Source organism: Phocoena sinus, chromosome 6 (genome assembly GCF_008692025.1).
Source record: "Phocoena sinus isolate mPhoSin1 chromosome 6, mPhoSin1.pri, whole genome shotgun sequence".
NCBI classification, from domain to species: Eukaryota; Metazoa; Chordata; class Mammalia; order Artiodactyla; family Phocoenidae; genus Phocoena; species Phocoena sinus.
In genome coordinates this window covers 89744375-89763243 of record NC_045768.1, presented here as the reverse complement: position 1 = coordinate 89763243, position 18869 = coordinate 89744375, and the positions used below count along the sequence as shown (strand labels likewise).

The window sequence follows — 18869 nt, the reverse complement described above, 5'->3', positions numbered from 1 at the left end:
AATGATATATCTTTCTTCATCCCTTTACTTTTTCCCCTCCACCTAAATTTTTATTATTTTCTAACAGACTTTTATTTTTTGGAGCAGTTTTAGATTCAAACTGAGCAGAAAGCACAGAGTTCCCATACCCTCCCTGCCCCTACATTGTCCCTTTACTTTTAAAAATTAATTAATTAATTAATTTTTGTCTGCGTTGGGTCTTCGTTGCTGCGCATAGGCTTTCTCTAGTTGCAATGAGCGGGGGCTACTCTTCGTTGCAGTGCACAGGCTTCTCATTGTGGTGGCTTCTCTTGTTGCAGAGCACGGGCTCTAGGCGTGCAGGCTTCAGTAGTTGTGGCACGCGGGCTCAGTAGTTGTGGCTCGCGGGCTCTGGAGCGCAGGGTCAGTAGTTGTGGTGCATGGGTTTAGTTGCTCCGCGGCGTGTGAGATTTTCCCAGAACAGGGATCAAACCCGTGTCCCCTGAATTGGCAGGCGGATTCTTAACCACTGCACCACCAGGGAAGTCCTGTCCCTTTACTTTTAATCTATCTCTTTATTATTTAAAATGAGTTTCTGATAGAAAACATGTGGTTTTATTTTTTCCCCCCGACTCTTACAGTCTCTGTCTTTTAATTTGTGTATTTAGACCATTGATTTTTAAAGTGATTATTGAAAATGTTGGATTAATATCTATTATATTTGTTTTCATTTTCTATTTGTTGCCCTTGTTGTTTGTTTAGGTTTTTGTCTTCCACTCTTTTTCTGCCTTCTCAGGTTTTAATTGAGCATTTTACATGATTTTATTTTTTCTCCTCTCTTAGTATATATACTTCTTTTTAAACCTTTTCTTTTAGTGGTGGCTCTTGAGTTTGCAATATATATATTTATGGCTTGCAATATATGTATTTATGGCTAAGCCAAGTCCACTTTCAAACAATATACCACTTATGGATAGTGCAAGTTCCTTATAACAGAGTATCCCTTATTCCTCCCTCCCATCTCCTATGAGGTGGCCATCATTCATTTCACTTATCCATAAGCTATAATCAAGTCCATTGTTGCTATTATTATTTTGAACAAATTATCATCTGCTAGATCAATTGAGAATAAGAGATTTCATGTTCCCTTAATTTATGCCTTTTCTAATGCTCTTCTTTTCTTTATGTAGATCCAAATTTCTGACTTATGTTCTTTTCCTTCTCTCTGAAGATATTCTTGCAAGGTGGGTCTACTGGTGACAGATTCCCTCAAATTTTGCTTGTCTGATAAAGTCTTCATTTCTCTTTCACTTTTGAAGGATAATTTTGCAGGATACAAAATTCTAGGTTGGTGTTTTTTCTTTCAGCAGTTTAAATGTTTTACTCTGCTTTCTTCATATTTGAATGATTTCTAAAGAGAAGCCCATATAATTCTTATCCTTGCTCTTCTATGAATAAAATGGTTTACCCCTCTGGCTTTTGTTTCAGGGTTTTCTCTTTTTCTGTTACAGTGTTTTTAATTTCTAGCACTTCCTTCTGTTCCTTTCTTAGGATTTCCATCTCTGTGCTTACATTGCCCATCTGTTGTCACATGTTGTCCACTTTTTCCATTAAAACCCTTAACATAGTAATCATAGTTATTTTATTTCCTTATCTGATAATTCCAACATCTCTGCCATATCTGAGAAGGCATATCTCATGCTTCCTCTGTTTCTTCAGACTGTGTTTTTTTTTTTTTTTTGGTCTTTTAGTATGCTTATTTTTTGTGCAAAAAAGCTATTTTAAAGACAAGAAAACTGTCCCTCATCCAGAGGTGCTCACTTGTAACTGCTGTACACCACAGCCTCCCTCCCGTCTCTTTTCTGTGTGGATGTTGGGATGACTCAGTGTGCTGTTTCCTGTACTGCAGCATAAGCGTGTCCCTGTCAGTACAAACCTTTGGGTGCATGACGATCTGTTAGGTGGAAACTGACTTAACAGCTCTCCTGTTGTTGGATACTTTAGTTTGTGAGTTTTTTAGTCTCTCCTGACCTGGGGAGGCTGAAAAGCAGGTTTTCTTGCTGTAGTATATGGACAAGGAGGCTGAGAGGTGCCCAGAGGGGCAGCACCCAGGCCAGCCTCCTCCCTCCTGCTCACCCTGATGCTGCTGCAGGCCTGGGCTGGACCAGGACTCCTGGCATTTCAGCATGCTGGCCTCCCAGCATCCTATGACCACATACCAGCTATGCTGTTAGTTCTGCAGGTCAGTGTCCCAGAGCAGCTCCAGGCCTAGCATCTCCTAGGACAGATGCAGTCCCCTTGCTGCTGGACTGCCTTTCGGTCAGGATGTGTGCAGACCCTGTGTTGGTGGGGGAGGAGGGGTTGCTACCCCAGACATCATCACTGAGGTCTGGCCAAGGAGGGAGCACTGGAAGGCCTCGGAGGCCAGTGGGACCTCTCACTACCCTGGCACCGGGCAGTGGAGGAGGGCCTCAGGTGGGCTCAGCCGCCTAGAGCAAGGGAGTATATTCTGACCTGGTGATGGGGGCAGAGGCAGAGGTTGCAAACTGCCTGCTGGGCCACAGGTGTGTGCTGGGCCCATGATGTTGGTCAACACAGGGCTTTCAAAAACCGTTCCATTAGCTGCAACATATTAAAATCAAGAAATTTCACATAAAGATGTGCATTCCCACATTTTCTTGAAAAATCGGGAGATTTGACAGAGCTCAGTGCACATCCACAAGGTGCCCCCATGGTCCTGCTTGGCATTGGGCTGTGGTGTTCCCGTCTCTGCTGCTCACTGAGCTGAGTGGGGGCTGCACCTCTGCCCCCTCACACCTGCCCACTCCTACCTGTGGGCATGCAGCATCCCCTGTGCACAGTCAGGGCCCATTTGATGGGTTGTTCTAGTTGACCGTCAGGTCCCTGCCATGTAGAAATGTGATGGGTCTCTGAGGGCTAGTTGTGTGGAGACCTGTGAGTGCTAGGGCTTCTGTCCTTTCCTTAGAGCTGTGTCAGGGAAGGCTGTCCCTGTGCATTGGGCTGCCTGCTTCCTGCCATGTCCCAGAACAACATTAAACTGATTTGTTGAAGGAATTAGAGCAGGGTGGGTAGGCCCACTGCCTACACTTGGCCTTAGTGTCCTCGTCTCACAAATGAGAGTGCTGGGAAGGATGGATTTTTGCTGAGAGTCCCTTCATTTTTTTTTTTTTTTTTTTGGTACGTGGGCCTCTCACTGTTGTGGCCTCTCCGGTTGCGGAGCACAGGCTCCGGATGTGCAGGCTCAGCGGCCATGGCTCACGGGCCCAGCCGCTCCACGGCATGTGGGATCTTCCCGGACCGGGGCACGAACCCGCGTCCCCTGCATCGGCAGGCGGACTCTCAACCACTGCGCCGCCAGGGAAGCCCTCCCTTCACTTTTGATGCTGCAAGAGCCTTCGATTCTTACGTGCTTGAACCTGCTCTCAGAAAGTTCTGAGTACGTACCATAAGCACACGCCAGCACTTCCTTATGACCTACATTCTATGCAGATATATTTTCGAGAGTCAGAGGAGTATATCTTTAAAAGTCTATTTTCATCCTTTAAAAAATTCAAATAGCTCTAACATGAATCTAATCAGTTTATTGGGATTACAGTTGTTCTTTATAATGTTTAAAGGGAGATAGCAATATGCACACACAGGAAAAAATTCAACAGTCAAGAATTTGTCTTCGGTGGCAGCTCAGTCTCCTCCCTGCTGACCACCAGTCTTCTCCAAAGGTGGCCACTTGGGTTAGGTTTCTGAGTCTTTGCAGAACATTCTGATTACAGAGGAGCATGTGTATGCATTTCTTTCAATGCCCCACAAAAAATGGGTGTGTGCCCTGGCCCCTTCTGTAACTTGTGCTCTTTGCTGCACAATAAATCCTGGAGATGGTTCCAGATAGAAAGTGTAGAGTTTGTACTTCTTGGCATTCCAGACATTTACCTAAGTCTCCCCTGGATGGGCACCTGGTTGCTGCTGCAGTAAATGCCCTGTACACCCCTGCGCCAGTGTACCTGTGCATTCCTGGAAGAGGGCCACAGACAATGTACACGTGTTCTCAGTATCAGCAGCTCCCATCCTAGAGGCTGTGCCAATGTGTGTTTCTGCTGAGGACGTAGAATGCTTGTCTGTCTGCAGCATCGACACACCGGCACTCTCCAGTCTCCTAGGGCTGTGCCAGCCGATAGGTGGGAAACCTTGCAGTTTTAGTTTGCGTGTCTTACTGAAAGTGCTGTTGTATCTCTTTCCATACGTTGAAAAACCACTATGTCCTTTTCTGTAAATTGTTTACTAAAAGCCATGATTTCAATCACTGGTCAGGCAGTTTCACTAAATTTTTTTTCCTACAAAAAGTCTTTCTGCTGTTTGTTCCATTCTTGACATGTGGTCCAGACCTAAACTGAGGTCTCGCAGAGGCACATAAGACTCCATGGAAAGCAGTCATTGATTTGGGTACTTGGTATTTTTCACTCCTGGTGCTGCTGTTCATTGTTTGGAATTGTTTGGGTTTAGTGTCCCTGAGGCCAGCAGCAGGGCACCCTGGCAGGGCTATGGGGAGGGGTCCCCCTCAGCTGTGTCTCTGTGAGGTGTGGGAAAGGCCAGGTTTCCCTCCCTGACATGGCCTTGGTTAATTAGTGCCATGAGCCTCTGTGTCCTGCTTACTTTTCTCCAGCAAACACTTACCTACACTAAACCTGCAGATGTGGTTTGTACTTTTAAATGCTTCAGGAGTAAGATTTTAAGAAGGCAACCCTTAGGAGGGTTGTTTCAGCTAAGTCCACAGGAGTGTCGTGGACCCTTGAGTGCTGACCTCCCTCTGGTTCCATCCTGTTCTTGTTTGCTTATGCGTGGCGGTGGGGAGGTGGGGGTGGCGGCATCTGCTCAGTTGTGGTCTCTACTGGAGTCTCCATGCCGACAGGAAATCAAGGACTTCCCTGCTTCCTCTGGGACGGAGCTGCCTATGGATTTCTAGGTCGTGGAGCTTTAGTGTTCTTGGGACTTTGGAGATGCGCCGGCAAAGAAGTTTGCTTAGGGCCGAGTAACAGGACTCGTGGAGGATAAGTGACTTATGTCCCAGGGGGCTGTGCTGCATCTGTGGTTTCCACCAGTCACTCCTGGGGTTTTCCATCAGCAAATATAGTCCAGAAATGAGGTTGAGCAGTGAATTCCTAGGCAAAGCTGGCACCTGGGCACAGACTGTGGCTGAGGGCCAAGGTTGCTAATCAGGAGCGAGCCTGGGACTCATGCTATGCATGTGGGCTGCTTTTCTGGAAGGGGTTGTGTGTCCCCCTAAGAAGGAAGTTATAGCCCCTATGGCTCATGGAAACTCCAGGTGAGAGCTGAGAGGAGCATAGGTCCGGCCCCACCTGGCTTCCTAAAATAGGCACTGCTGTAGCAGCTCCCAGACCCCAGCTTGTCTTTAGAAATGGGCCTAATCCAGTAAGTTAGGTGGGACTTGGGGTCCAGATCTTCAGAACCTTCTCAAAGGCTCTACCATCTTGTCTGGACATAGTGCCAAGACAATATAATTGCTAGGACATATTGGTAAGTGGAAACCCCAGGGCAATAACTGGATCAGCCCTGGACGCTGAGGCCACAGGTCCGACGTTGTGGGCACAACAGAGTGACCCCTCACAAAGTCGCTTCTTCATCACCTGATAGTGGACTTGCCCTGGCCAAGAGACTCCAGGGTGCATGCCCATGGGGGCACAGCCTGACCCGAGTCTGTGACCTGCACCAGCACCACCCATGGGGCACTCGTGTCAGGTGTGCTTGGGCAGGAACACCAGATAGTCCAGAACTCAGTGTCTGTAGGAGATCACTGGCTTGGAGCTTGCAAAAGGCAATAGCGCCAAAGACAAATAGCATCCCTCACCCCCATTTAAGGAGCCCAGAGGCTGGGCAGCTAGTGCCATGTGTGATTCTGGGTCAAATATACAAACAGCTGTGAGGAATGTTGTCAAGACAACCGGGAAAATGTGACTATGTAGACATGTGCATTAGGATACATCTTACGGTGTTAACTTTGATGTTGTGGTTATGGTGGCGACAGCTTGGTTCTTAGGAGACTGCAGGCTGATGAATTAGGGGGCCGGTCCTCATGTCTATAACATATTTTCAAGTGTTTCAGAAAAAAACTACAGAGATATAAAGCAAATAAGGGGGAATTGTTAACCATTGGAGAACCTGAGTGAAGGGAACATGGGCATCCATTGTAATTTTTCTATAGGGTTTAAAATTTCAAAATGGGAAGTGGGTCGGGAGAGCCCTCTCAGGTGATGGTGACATTGAGCAGGCAGAGACCTGTCACCTACCTCCTCTGCCTGAGTCCCTCACCTGTGCCAGGGGAGGGCCTGGGTCCTGTCCATCTCATAGTGGCACCTGTTTGTAGACTCCCCAGGGCTGTACTCCGCCCCACTTGGGACCCTTCCCGGGGCTCGTGCTTGCTACCCGCTGCCCTGCTCCTCTCTATCCTGTCAATCCTCTCACCGCCCCTCATACTGCCTTTGGTGCCTTTACCAGATGAAGGAGACTAGGGACGTGAGTCACCTGCTCCAAGGTGGCTGGCAAGAGAGGTGTGTGGACATTGGAGACCTTGACCTCCACCTGCACCCACTGGAGTGGGTTTTGTAAACATCAGTTTATAGGGTCATGACTCACCTTGTTTAAACCTTTGAACTAAGAGAGAGGAGAAACCCCACGTGTCCTACAAGGTACATCTATGAATGTTTGCTTCCACTGTAAGTATGGATGCAAGTGTTTCTTTTAGAGATTGTGATAAATTGGGAAGTTAAAGAAGTGAAGGCTCTTTGGGCTCTGCTTTCCTCCCCTGCAGTGGTGCTTCCTCCAGATTCCTGTGAGTGGTGCGCTCTGGGTTGGCCTGGAGGACGACGGAGACTCCTCTCCAGTGTGTCTGCCTGTGGCTTCCATCCCCCCATGGCTTTCCTCCCCTCCATGGCTTTGTCCCCCCGATGGCTGCTGTTCCCCCATGGCTTCCAATCCCCCATATCTTCCATCCCCCGGAGGCTTCTGTTTCCCCTGGGTGCCCCATCCTGCTGAGGAAGGTGTGGAGAAGCACAAACAAAGGTATTACGGCCAGGAAGGAAAAACTTTGGGCAAGATGGGGTAGGGCTCCACTGGTCAGAGGCCACTGGCCCCTTATTCTCTCCTTGGAGATAGGGAGGGGCTGGGCTGGAGTCCATTCCCCTCAGAGTCCTGGAGGAGTGGATGTGACACATCTGGGAAGAAGAATAGATGTTGACATTCTTTCCATATGGATTGTGTGTTTCCCTCTGGAGTTCTGCTCTTAGCCACTTGCTGACGGATATGAGAGCATGTGTCATGATCCATCAGACCAGCCGGAGAAGATGCTGCTGCTGTTGTTAATGATGGTGATGATGGTGATGGTGGTGATGGTTGATCATGATGGTGACGACTGTACTGATGATGATGGTGATGGTGACGATAACTACAACGAGCAGTAAACTGTCTGCAGGCTCCTGCTTGTGCCAGACATGGCGCTGGGCACTGTACCTACAATCCTTTTTGAGCTTACCTGCCCCACTGACAGGGGCTGGGAGGACAATTGTCCTTCACATTCTGGAACCTGTTTTCATTTCTTCTGAGTATGCAGTCCCTCCCCATAGTCCTGGTTATCTGTGGCTGTGTAATAGTCACCCCAAAACATAGTGGTTTCTGACAACAACTGTGTGGATTTTCCCCACAAGTCTGCATCTGAGCTCAGCAGACAGACCTACCCCCACCAAATCTCTGTCATTGCTCTGTGGCTGGGTCCCCACGAGGTCCAGGAGGAAGCCACATGGTCTGTGTGACTCTTGGGAGTCCTGATATACTGATTCCCCGGGCTGACTGCCCTCCAGGGTTGGTAGTGAGACCCTCCTCTGTGGCGCAGTGTCACCTACCGCCCCCCAGGCCATGGCAGACACCCTGTCATCCCATGCACACAGGCGCCCCCCTCCCTGGGGGCCAGGCTTTTCCAGCTGGGTCAGGTCTGGCTGTTTTCTCTTTCCCCTTTCCTGCTCCTCTTTATGAACTTGTCCTATGAGGGCTCAGGTGCCTCGGGGGTCCAGTCCTTACTGCACCCTCCACCTCCTCCTGTGGCAAAGTGTTTGCTACCTACTCCTGCACAGCAGGCCCTTGGCTGACTGGAAACTGTGAAGGCTCCTGAGCCTGGTGTACGAGCTGTGGGGTGCAAACAGACTTGGCTGCCCCCACCTGCTCTTGCCACCTTTTCGCGTGGTCCTGGCAAATGCGGACCTCTCTGGGCCTCAGCTTCCCCCTTGCACAACATGCCTGAGGCTCTTAGGGTGAAACCACAAAACCCATGGACAGCTGTTGCCTGGGGGCATCCCGAGGTGGAACCCAGACGCACTGCCTTGAGCCCATGTGTGGCTCTGAGGGTGTCAGTTCCCTTCTCCCACTGTGATTTCTCCCCTGTTGTGTGGAGAAGGTTGTGTGGCTCCTGGACTAGTGGCTGGGCATTCAGTGATTTAGTAGTTGTTACACGATTAGGGCCTAAAGGACCACCTTAAGTTTGACATGTGGCTGATGACCATCTTGAAGCCGAGTGGTGACCGAATTGTGGTCCCCATGGCTGCATCGTGTGGAATTGTGTCAGTGACCAGTTTCTGGGTATCCTTTGGAGACTGTAGGCTGGAATGGGGGAGGATGAGGGAGGAAGGGGATGGCCGAGAAGTGGGGCTGGCTTGACATAGGATGAAGTCATCATGAGGGGAATCACTGAGCACCCCCATGCCTTCTAGGGCTCCTTGGCCAGCCCAGGCTTCCATGCAGGTGTCCGCCTGCCCTGCCTCTCCCTGTTGTCTCCAACGTGGCCTCTCCCCTCCATCGGGCTCCCTGGGGGAGACCCAGGGGCCCTGAGATAGGTGTCCCAGCCTTGCTGCAGGTTGGACAGCTCAGGAGCCCTTCTCAATGGGGCACCAGGACCCCAGAAATGTGGGAGGAGGTGAGCTGGGAAGGGGCACCGTTCTGACTTTCCAAATAAAGCAGGAATTTTGCTGCTTGTTATAAAAAGAATACACACTCATTTTCAGTGATTTAGGAAAGTACAGAAAAGTGTAAAGAGAAAACAAGCATGCCACTGCCCGGCACCAGTGTGGAGCCCTTCTGTATCACTGTGTGCCAGGGCTGTAGTTTTAGTGTCTGCAGATCTTAAACATGTAAACTCAAAAATAAAGCCTGAGTTTTGATGACTGCATAATATTCTGCTGTGTGAGCATAGCGTGACCTGGGTATCTGACCTCCTGGCTGGAAAAGTTTACTGCTCCTAATTTTTCGCTGTTTTAAATGATCTTGAGGTGGACCATCTTGCATGTGAATCTTGTATGCATTTCTACTTTCTGCCTTATAATAGGTTTGTAGTTGTGGAATTACTGGCCTGAAGGATAAAATCCTTCTTAAAGCTCTTGGCACACATGACCATATTTGGGGAGACTGCTTCCCATGTTAATTCCTCCATGGGCAGGATGAGTGCCTGGTCCCAGTGGCCCCACCTGCAGCATGACCATTATTGACACATCAACTGTGCCACCTCTGAGCTCCTTGGTGCTTTACATTGCAGGGGCTGGCATGTGAGGTGAGGTTTGCCCGTCCCCCTCCCCTCGGGAATTGACAGGAGCCACTTCCTTTTTTGAGGCTCCTCCCCTGACTTAAAAAACAGTCAAAACAGTGTTACAGAAGTTTTGGTTTATGTTAAATCAACATTCTTGACAACACAATAGAAAAAAACCACAATGCACTCTAATTGTGGATTCATGAGAAAATTCCAGCCTTGATTCTCAAAGGCTGAGCTGAGGAGTGTGGTGGGGTGCCCAGGCCGGGCCAGGAGCCTGTGCCCTGGGGAGCTCCTCTGGCAGGGCTATCACCATGAGGTCATACCCTGCATGCTTGGGGCTGGGATTCTAGAAAGTCCTGCTGGAAGTCGCCCTATTGGAGGGCAGAGCAGGGATTACTGTGGGACGACCTCAGAAGGGCCGCTTCCTCTCTCGGTCTCCCTGGCCCTTGGTGTCACAAGGGTCTCACAACCAGAGCATCTCCAAGAGGCAGATTCAGATTTTGCACAAAGAGCAGGGAACCCAGGCTTCCTTGGGAGCAGGACTTCCCAAGGGTGGCTGGCCACTTTGCCAATTCTGACGATTTTGCCACCTTTGCAAGTGTCTGAAATCTGCAGCTTCCCACCCCTCAGTTCCCTTTTTCTTGGTCATTTTCTTTGGTGTCTTATCCCCCGCTCACCTCTGCCTTTGAAAATTCTGTTTTCTACTCACTGGGCTCTGGGTACCAAATTACCTGTAATATTTGTTTGGGGTTGACTTTCTGGCATGCCGGGGTTGCTGGTGGCTCAGATCAAACCAGTTCCTGGCCCCACTGGGTCGTGAGCCCCTGAAAATGCAGCTGCGTCTCTCCTTGTTTCTCAGCACCTGCCCCCTCAGTGTCAAGGTGAGTGCGGTGGACTGAATGAGCACATAGACAGGAACACATGGGCCCCCACACACACTTGCACACATATGTATGCACACATGTGCAACTTACATATGTACGCACACATACATGCAGTGCACATACACTCATGCACACACACACACACACACACACACACATTCACACACCCCATATTTTTGTTCTGGGTTTTCCACCAAAAGAAATTATACCATACACGTTCTCCTATTACCTACGATTTTTCAATTTACAATTACTGTGGATATCTTTCCATGTCAGGATGTAAAAATCTACCTCATTCTTTTTATTTTTAAATTAGTGTAGCAGTATCCTGCCCGCACAGAGCATTCTGCATTACCGTCTGCGTGTGCCGGGCAGGTGGTTTCCAGTTTTCCTTTATGCTGTGTGGCCTGGGTCCAACCTCGGTCTGTGTTCCAGCCTCTCCCTCAGCTGTCACATGGGCAGAGCCATCCCTGGGCCCCTGGGAGGTCTACAGGTTGGTGGAAACATCACTCATTCATTTGAGTCTTCTCCTAGGGACCTGGAGTCCTGGGTGCCAGCGACCTGGGTTCTCTCCAAGGGAGGGAAAGCGGGGTCAGCAGGGTCCGTGTTGATGTCTTAGGTGGCCCTGGCAGCCTGTGCTTCTGCCTGCAGCCCACCCCCTGGGTGGGCCACGGCTTTCCATCCTGGGCACTGGGGCTGGGCAGGCTGGATTTGGCCCCTGAAGCTTCTGTCCTTTAGGAAGCCATGTGGCCTATGGGGTGCTTGGGGGACTGCTGCTCTCACCAGAGTTAAAAAGGACAAATGGCACAATTATCTGGTAGAATGCGTCTTTTCTCCAAGGTGTCAGGGCTGTCGCAGTTGGAGCTCTGTTTCAGAACTGATGTCCTGGGTGATTCTGTCCCCATGTAGCCTCGAGGTTTGTGTAGGGCTCCCCTGCCTTGGCCCCACAACACCTCTCCCAGCTGCTGGTCTTTTCCCCTGTGCCCTGAGTTACCCCCCCCCCCCACTCTCTCTCCCTGCCTCTGCCCCTCTCCCTCTTACCCTCATGCCCTCCCCCAGTCACCACTGTGGGCTCACCTGGCCAGCCCAGCCCAAGGCCTGGCTGACCCTCCCAGGCTGCAGCTGGGGCTACCTTGTGCAGTTGTGATGATCTTGGGGACACGGATGCAGCTGGGCCCGGACATGTCCAGGGCCCAGCTTGCAGGTGATGCCCCTCATCCTTTTTCCCTTGGACCATTTGCAGGTAACTTCGAGCCCCTGCTTGGGCCTGGAGTGTATGGCAGGCTCTAGTGCCTGCTTCCCAGGGGAGTGATGCCCACGTTCCACCAAGAAGCTCACTGTATCCTCATAGAGCTTTCGTCTGTTGCAGCCCTACAAGGGGCAGGGGGCAGGGGATAGGCGAGGCTCTTGGGTGCCTTGCTGTAGACACAGGAGGACTAGCAGGCTGGGTGTGCTGAGCCCCCCACGTCCATCAGGGCAGTCCTTGGGTGCCCAGCTCTTGTTGTGAGCCAGCAGTGGTCTCCATGGGGTGGGTGGCCTGTCTGCCTCTCCTAGGTGAGGGGTAGCTCTGAGGTGTTCCCAGCAGAACAGAACCCACCTTCCCTGCTTCTCACTTTCTCTTTCAGTCCCGGGGCCTTCCTGCACAACATAGCAAACAGCCAGACCCATCCTGGCCCAGGTGAGACCTGAGCCCACCAGGTGGTGGTGTTCTAAAGACCCCCAGGGGTGGAGTTGGGGTGTCAGCATGCACAGTGCACATGATCGTGACCCCCGGGTCTCAGCTTCCACACCTGTCACAGGGGCCCCTGCCGTGGGCTTTCCAGAGTATGATGAGGCTTCAGGGATGTGTGGGACCAGCAGGTAGTGTTTGGGGGAGCCAGTCCCAGTAACTAGGCCTGAGGAACGCCAAGTGGGGGGTTTGTATTTTAAGGCACATTGTTTTCCTTCCTTCTGATTGACCTGGAGCCTCCATCAGAGAAGCCCCTTGGACCTTCCAAGGTGCACCTGACTCCTGACCTCCAGAAAGGGCCCTAAGTCTGTGTCATCTGACCTCAGACATCCTGCCCACCTGCAGGGTCAGTACCAGCACATAGAGACCTTGCAGCAGAACCTGCTGCAGCCTCCTTGTTTGTCTCTGGGGCCCCTAGGACCTGGGCAGGCAGGGGTTCACACCGGGCCATGGGACAGAGGCAGACCCATCAGGGGAGGTCGGCCATCCTCAGTGTTTGTGAGCTCCAGGGGCTGCCAGTGAGAAGGTAGCCTGGAGCCACTGTCCCGTGTGGACATGCAGTATGCACTGTTGACCTAAAATAATAACACAGCCTGCTATTTTACCAGCAAAATGGGTTTATTCAGGCACAGCAAAGAATTGCAATTTGGGACATGCAATCTCTGGCAAGCCACAGGAAAGTCCAGGGAACAAAGGAGAGTAACATTCTTTTATAGAGGAGAAGGGAGAGTTGGGAGGAGCTGTTGTAAAACAAGAGTCCATTGGAGGAAACTGGGGGTTCGAAATATAGTGGCTTTCATTGGCTAAGTGTGACAGCCTTTGGTTGGCTGGGCTGTTGCCAGGCAAGGAGAAATTCTTCCTCCTTCTGGGTAGTAAAGTAGTAACATTCTTCCTGTTGGAGATACAAAGGTGCAGTCTCTTCCTCTGGGTCTATAATTGACATTGAGTGATAGGGTGTAAGAGCTGTCCCTTATGGCCTCCTGACTCCATTTTAAATGAGGGTCTGTTTATTAATTTTCACAGGACTCCAGGTGTGGACGTGGGGTGTAACTTCTGGGTCCAGTCTCTGGACCTGGCCAATCCTGAGCAGTTGCAGGGCTCTGCCTTTGTCTTAGTCCATGGCTCCTGGTGGGTATGGGCGATGGGGGCTCACTGTGTGCCCAGTTCTACAGTTGCTGGGTTTCAGCCGTCTTCACCCTGGTGTGATCGCTGGTATCATGAGCCCACTTTATGGATGAGCAAACTGAGGACAGCCAGCCCAGGGCCTGCCATGCAGAGGAGATGCAAGGCACAGGACCCTCTGTAGCCTGACTCTGGAAGGCAGGAGCTTGGGGAAGACTGGTAGGGAAAGAGCAGAGGGTCCGGCCTGGTGGGCTAGCCCTGGGTAGGGGGTGGGGGTTCAGGTGAGCCAGCTCTTCCTCCTCCTGGGTGGAGAGAAGCTGTCCTCTGCTGCCCCAGCCACCAGGGAGTGCCCCATGCCTGGGGGCTGGGGAGATCTGGCTGTGTTTACTGTCATCACTGTGCCTTTGCCAGTGTGGCATGTTACCAGTTTAATGTGTTCGGTTTTGGTTAATTTGTCAGTTGAAAATGATATGTACTGTGATTTTAGTTTGCCTTTCATGGGTGGTTAGTGAGGTTGGTTATCCTTCTCACACAGCTGTAGCATGTGCCTGTTCTGTTCCTGGCTCTGCCCTGTTCTGTTGGGAGATCCCCACAGTATATAGTTCATGGAGGAAGAATAGAAAAACTTTGCTATATTTGCTGTACATACTTTTCATAGCACTTTGAAGTTTGTTTTCATGATTTGGAGCACTGTTTCAATCCATCAGTGTCCTCTCCGGTTTCCTTTCCACTTCCTTTTTTGTTTGTTTGCTTGTTTAGAAAGTCACTTTGCATCATGAGAGCAAATGTGCCCTCATGTTCTGATTTTGATGGCTTTGTCTTTTACATCTGACTCTTTAGACTTCTTTCACTTTATTACCGTTTACGTTCTGAAGTGAGGACCGAACTTTATGTTTTCAAAAAACACTTGCCAAGGTCTTTCTGGGCTTCAGGCTCTGTTCCCAGGGCTGTCGGACTGCGGCAGCTGTGGCAGGCAGGGTCCTGCCCAGGGACCCTGGGGCGTTGGTGGCCTGCAGAGGGTCTTGTCTGCTGAGTGCTCCTCCTGGGCCAGTGGCTGAGGGTGGGGGGAGAACTATCCCTCTGAACGATGAGGAGACCTTTGGGTGTGGGCAGACAGCTAACCTCTCGTGCCTCAGTTTCCTCATTGTACAATAGGGCTAATGATAATTATCCCAATTACCGCAAGGTTGTTGCAAAAAAATGAATGTAGAGTTCTTGATGCTGCCGGATACAGAGTCAGCACTCAGCCAGCCTTAGAGATGATGGGTGGTGTCACTCTCACAGGGCCACCAGGTTCTTTTCTCTTTCTTTTTTGAGATAAAATTCACATAACATAAAATTAACCATTTTAAAGCGAACAATCTGGTGGCCTTTAATACATTCACAGTGTTGTGCAACCATCACCTCTATCTAGTTCCAGAACATTTTCATACCAAAAGGAAACTCTGTGTGCACTAAACAGTCACTCCCCATTCCCCTCTGCCCCCACCCTCTGGTGCTGCCAGTCGGCCTCTGTCTCTCTGCATTTACCTATTCTGGGCATGATCATGTAAATGGAATCTGCTTTCCTTCGCTCAGCACAGTGCTTTTGAGGCTCATCCTTGTAGCGTGCATCAGCACTTCGTTCCTTTTTAAGGCTGAATACTACTCCATTGTGTGGCGGCACTGCAATTTGTTTAGCCATTCATCAGTTGACAGACATTTGGGTTGCTTCCATCTTTTGGCTATTGTGACTAATGCTGCTGTTAACATTTGTATACCAGGATTTGTTTGAGAAACTGTTCTTAGTTCTTTGTGGGTCTATACCTTGGAGTGGAATTGCCGGGTCATATTATAATTTTCTGTTTAACTTTTTGAGGAACCACCATACTGTTTTGCATAGAAAATGTACCATTTTATGTTCCTACCAGTAATGTGAGAGGGTTCTAATTTCTCCACATCTTCACCAGCACTTGCTTGTTTCCTGTTTGTTTTTTTCTTTTTAAAATTATAGCCATCCTAGTGAGTGTATAGTGGTATCTCATGGTTTTGAGTTGCATTTCAGTGGCATCCAGATGACAAGGATGTTGAGCTTCTCTTCATGAGCTTGTTAGCCATTTGTATTTCTTCTTTGGAGAAATGTCTATTCAGATCTTTGACCATTTTTAAATTGATTTGTCTTTTTGTTGTTAAGTTGTAAAGTTCTTTATGCATTCTGCATGATAGACCCTTATCAGGTAATATGATTTGCAAATATTTTCTCCCATTCTGCATAGTGCCTTTTCACTTTCTTGATAGTGTCCTTTAATGCAGAAAAGTTTTAAAGTTTGATGATGTCTAATTTATGTCTTTTTCCTTTTGTTTCTTGTGCTTTTGGTGTCATTTCTAGGAATCCATGCCCAAATCCAAGGTCATGAAGATTCACTCCTGTGTTTTCTTCTAAGGGTGTTATAGTTTTAGCTCTTATATTTAGATTGTTAATCCATCTTCAGTTAATTTTTTGTATATGGTGTGAGGTAGGGGTTCAACTTCACCGTTTTGATAACCAGTTGTTCCAGCACCATGGTACAGCTCCCTGGGGAAGGTGACTTAAAGCCGTCCCCTTCACGGGGTCTGGAGGGGCCCTGCCTATGGCTGCAAACTGCCTATGGTGAAATGGTGGGGGTGCCCTGGCTCTGAGACACGCCCCCCCCCCACCCCGGCCTCAACCTCCCTGGGCTCTGTGGGGACAGGGCTGTAATGGCCCTCATGGAGGCAGGCCCACAGGATGGCTGGTTCCCTCTGCCTTTCCCAGTCACATATGGTGAGGTCTTCCTTGACCCTCCCTCTCCACTTCGAGTCTCCCATCCCATCCATGTGGGCCACTGTCCCCCCACACACTCTGCCCCAGCTGCCCTCATGCTACCCTGCCCTTCCTCTTGAAAAGTGAGTGGGAGGTGCTGCAGATCTTTGCAGGGGAAGCTCTTGAGGAGTCAGCTGACTGCTGGTTAATGATGTCTGTTTCTCCTTTGTTTCAGCTGTGTTGGAGTGGAAGAGGAGGAGGCCCCAGACATCGACATATACCACTGCCCAAACTGTGAGAAAACCCATGGGAAGTCCACCCGTAAGTATAGCACCATGCTGCTGCTCCTTGGATCTGACTATGGGGGCAGGGTCTCTGCTTGGACTTGACCCCAACCCCAACTGGACCCCACCTTGCTGGCGTGAACCGCCCTGTGTAGTTGCAGCCAGGGGACTCTGGTATCTAGGAACCACCTCCTGCCTCATTTATTGCCCCTCATGGCCTTGCTGGGCCCACTGTGGCCCCTCCTGATCATCTCCTGCCAGCACATGCAGCTGGGGCCCCTCACGGCCTTTGCAAAGAGCCCACCAGCCTTCAAAGGCCTGGGCAGGGGTTGCAAAGTCCAGCATTTGCAGTGACCAGGCAACCTGAGATGGGTACATAGGCTGGGAGATGTCCAAGGGGCCATCCATCCCAGCCCTGCCCAGCTCTGCCCAGCTGGCCATCTCTCTGCAGGGGTCCAGGAATGTGCATTGTTGCGGATTTGCTCTCCTTCCCTTCTCTAGCACCCCCTGCATGGAATCTTAGGTGTTCACCTTTCTCTCTCTCTCTTTTTTTTTTCCAGCAATGAAAAATATTTTATTTCCTGTCAGTTCTACATTATTAATAAGTAAGAGTACAGGGAGGAAAAATAATAGTTGTTTTTTTTTTAATTGAAGTATACAGCCAAGGAATTTTGTATTTTTGAAATGCAAAAGAATTCCCTTTCTCAAACTATTTGTGCATTACAAGGACTTTATCCTCCTCCCCTTCCATCTGGCCCTTTGGGGGTGTGGGAGGCCCAGTGGGGGCTCCCCAAGGCACAGGCTCATCCAGGGTGGCCCACATCATGGCTGGGAGGCAAGTTCTAAGGCCGGGTCTATGTGGAGGAAGTGCCATGATCTTCTGGGGCTGGACCCCTGTAGCCCTTGTGGAGTGAGTCCTGTGGATCCAGTGGGCATAGAGGGAGGACGCCAGCACAGGGTGAAAGCCCACCTCCAGCACCCCTGTTCTGTGAGTCGTGGCCAGCCAAGGGAGCCCAGCCCAGCCCCTTGGGAAGCTGGGTGAAGTGGGGTCTCACCTCTCCTTGACTTTTCTTGGGCCTCTCTTTGTGCCTGGCCTGTGCCCCATCATCACTAAGTGACCATGGGAGCTGTATTCATTTCGGCTCTTGTGCTCTGCCCTCCAGCACATGTGGCCATGAGGTAAATGCATGAGAAGATGAAGAAGAAAAGGCCTGGTGGCTTCTGAACTTCCTAGGCATGAAGATTCTCAAGTTCCTGACTTACCCTCATACCCCTAGAAGTTGGCAGCACTGATGCTCACAATACAACTCCCCTAAATGACCCGATCCTCCTGGTAACTGCTTTGCAGCAGATACAGGAGGATGACTGTCACCCCGTGGCTCAACCTGAACTTCTGGCACCTCATGAACCTCCAGGAAAGCTCAGGGCCTAGGAGAGACAAACAGGGTGTGGACCCAGGTCCTGCATCTCGTGGCCCTGGGTGTGGGGTGGGGGGCTGATCAGGGCTGGGGCCGGGAGACACCCCCCTGCCATATAGAGCTGAGTGCCTGGGTAGGCGCTACCCTGGGAGGTGCTCAGGGAGGGTGGGGGGCAGGGCCACCTCTGTGAGCGCTGTTCTAGGTCAGCAGACAGTGTGGGACTTCAGCCTGGCAGGACCTGGCAGCCCCTCCTTGGCTGTGTGTGTGTATGTGTGTCTTGCATGTGTGCACGCGTGTGTGCGTGCATATATGATTTATAAATTCTGTGAACCAGACTTCTTGTTGTTATTGAGGCCCGTGTGCCCACCAGGGACGAAGGCACTGGTTTTAGCATCTTCCGCCTAGATTGCCCATCACCCTTTATTTTACATGTGTGTGCCCTGACCAGAGCCTGTCTGTGACACACTGGTTGGTTTTTTCTGCTTGGATTCCAGTCACACCTTCCACAGTAAGGCCCCTCGATGACCCTGTGCCCCCTGGGGGCCAGCTAAGCCCATGAGCCTGCCTCCTTTCCTTGCCCTGGCCTGGGTGAGATTTGTGACGGGCACAGTGAGGTGGGGATGGCAGGGGCAGGACCAGAACAGGATAGAGTTGGGGAAGGGAGCACCATGATGGGATGGAGGCGGGGTTCCCAGGGTGAGCTGGGCCTGAGGCCACAACCCTCTAGCTTTGCGTGTCTTACCAGATCTCAGGGTTCTCTCTCCACGCTGTTGCCACCTGTCCCTTGGACTGATTTTGGTCTGTGACCCTCAGGCCCACAGGTTTACGCAATTCACAGATTTAGAGTGAGACCCAGGAGTCCCTGTGGGAACTCGGCAAGGTATCCTTACTGACACGAAGGCTCACGGGAAGCGGGTGACATGGCCCTTAAAGTAGTTCTGAATCCCGGTGTTGCCTCTTGTTAGCTCTATGACTGCTTAAGAGGTTACTTACCAATTTCTTACTTTCCTCCTGCCTCGGGCGGGTGTAGCTGTCACATCTTCCTGGTGGGATGAACCACGCTTAGGATGGTGGGCCAGGCTCTGGTGCTGAATGCCTTAGGGACACCTCTT

General features: G+C 50.5%; 1 protein-coding gene across 4 annotated transcripts in view; it reads left to right on the top strand.

The window, feature by feature from the left end:
- PHF2 (PHD finger protein 2) overlaps positions 1-18869 on the top strand; it is a 94382-nt gene that overhangs the window by 35357 nt on the left and 40156 nt on the right. For 3 of the 4 annotated variants that reach the window (XM_032635344.1, XM_032635345.1, XM_032635343.1), the window contains exon 2: positions 16291-16376. In XM_032635344.1, coding sequence (XP_032491235.1) covers positions 16291-16376 — 86 coding nt within the window. Of the gene's footprint in view, positions 1-12071; positions 12122-16290; positions 16377-18869 lie in introns of those variants that run through there. The other variant, XM_032635346.1, reaches the window with a different exon arrangement.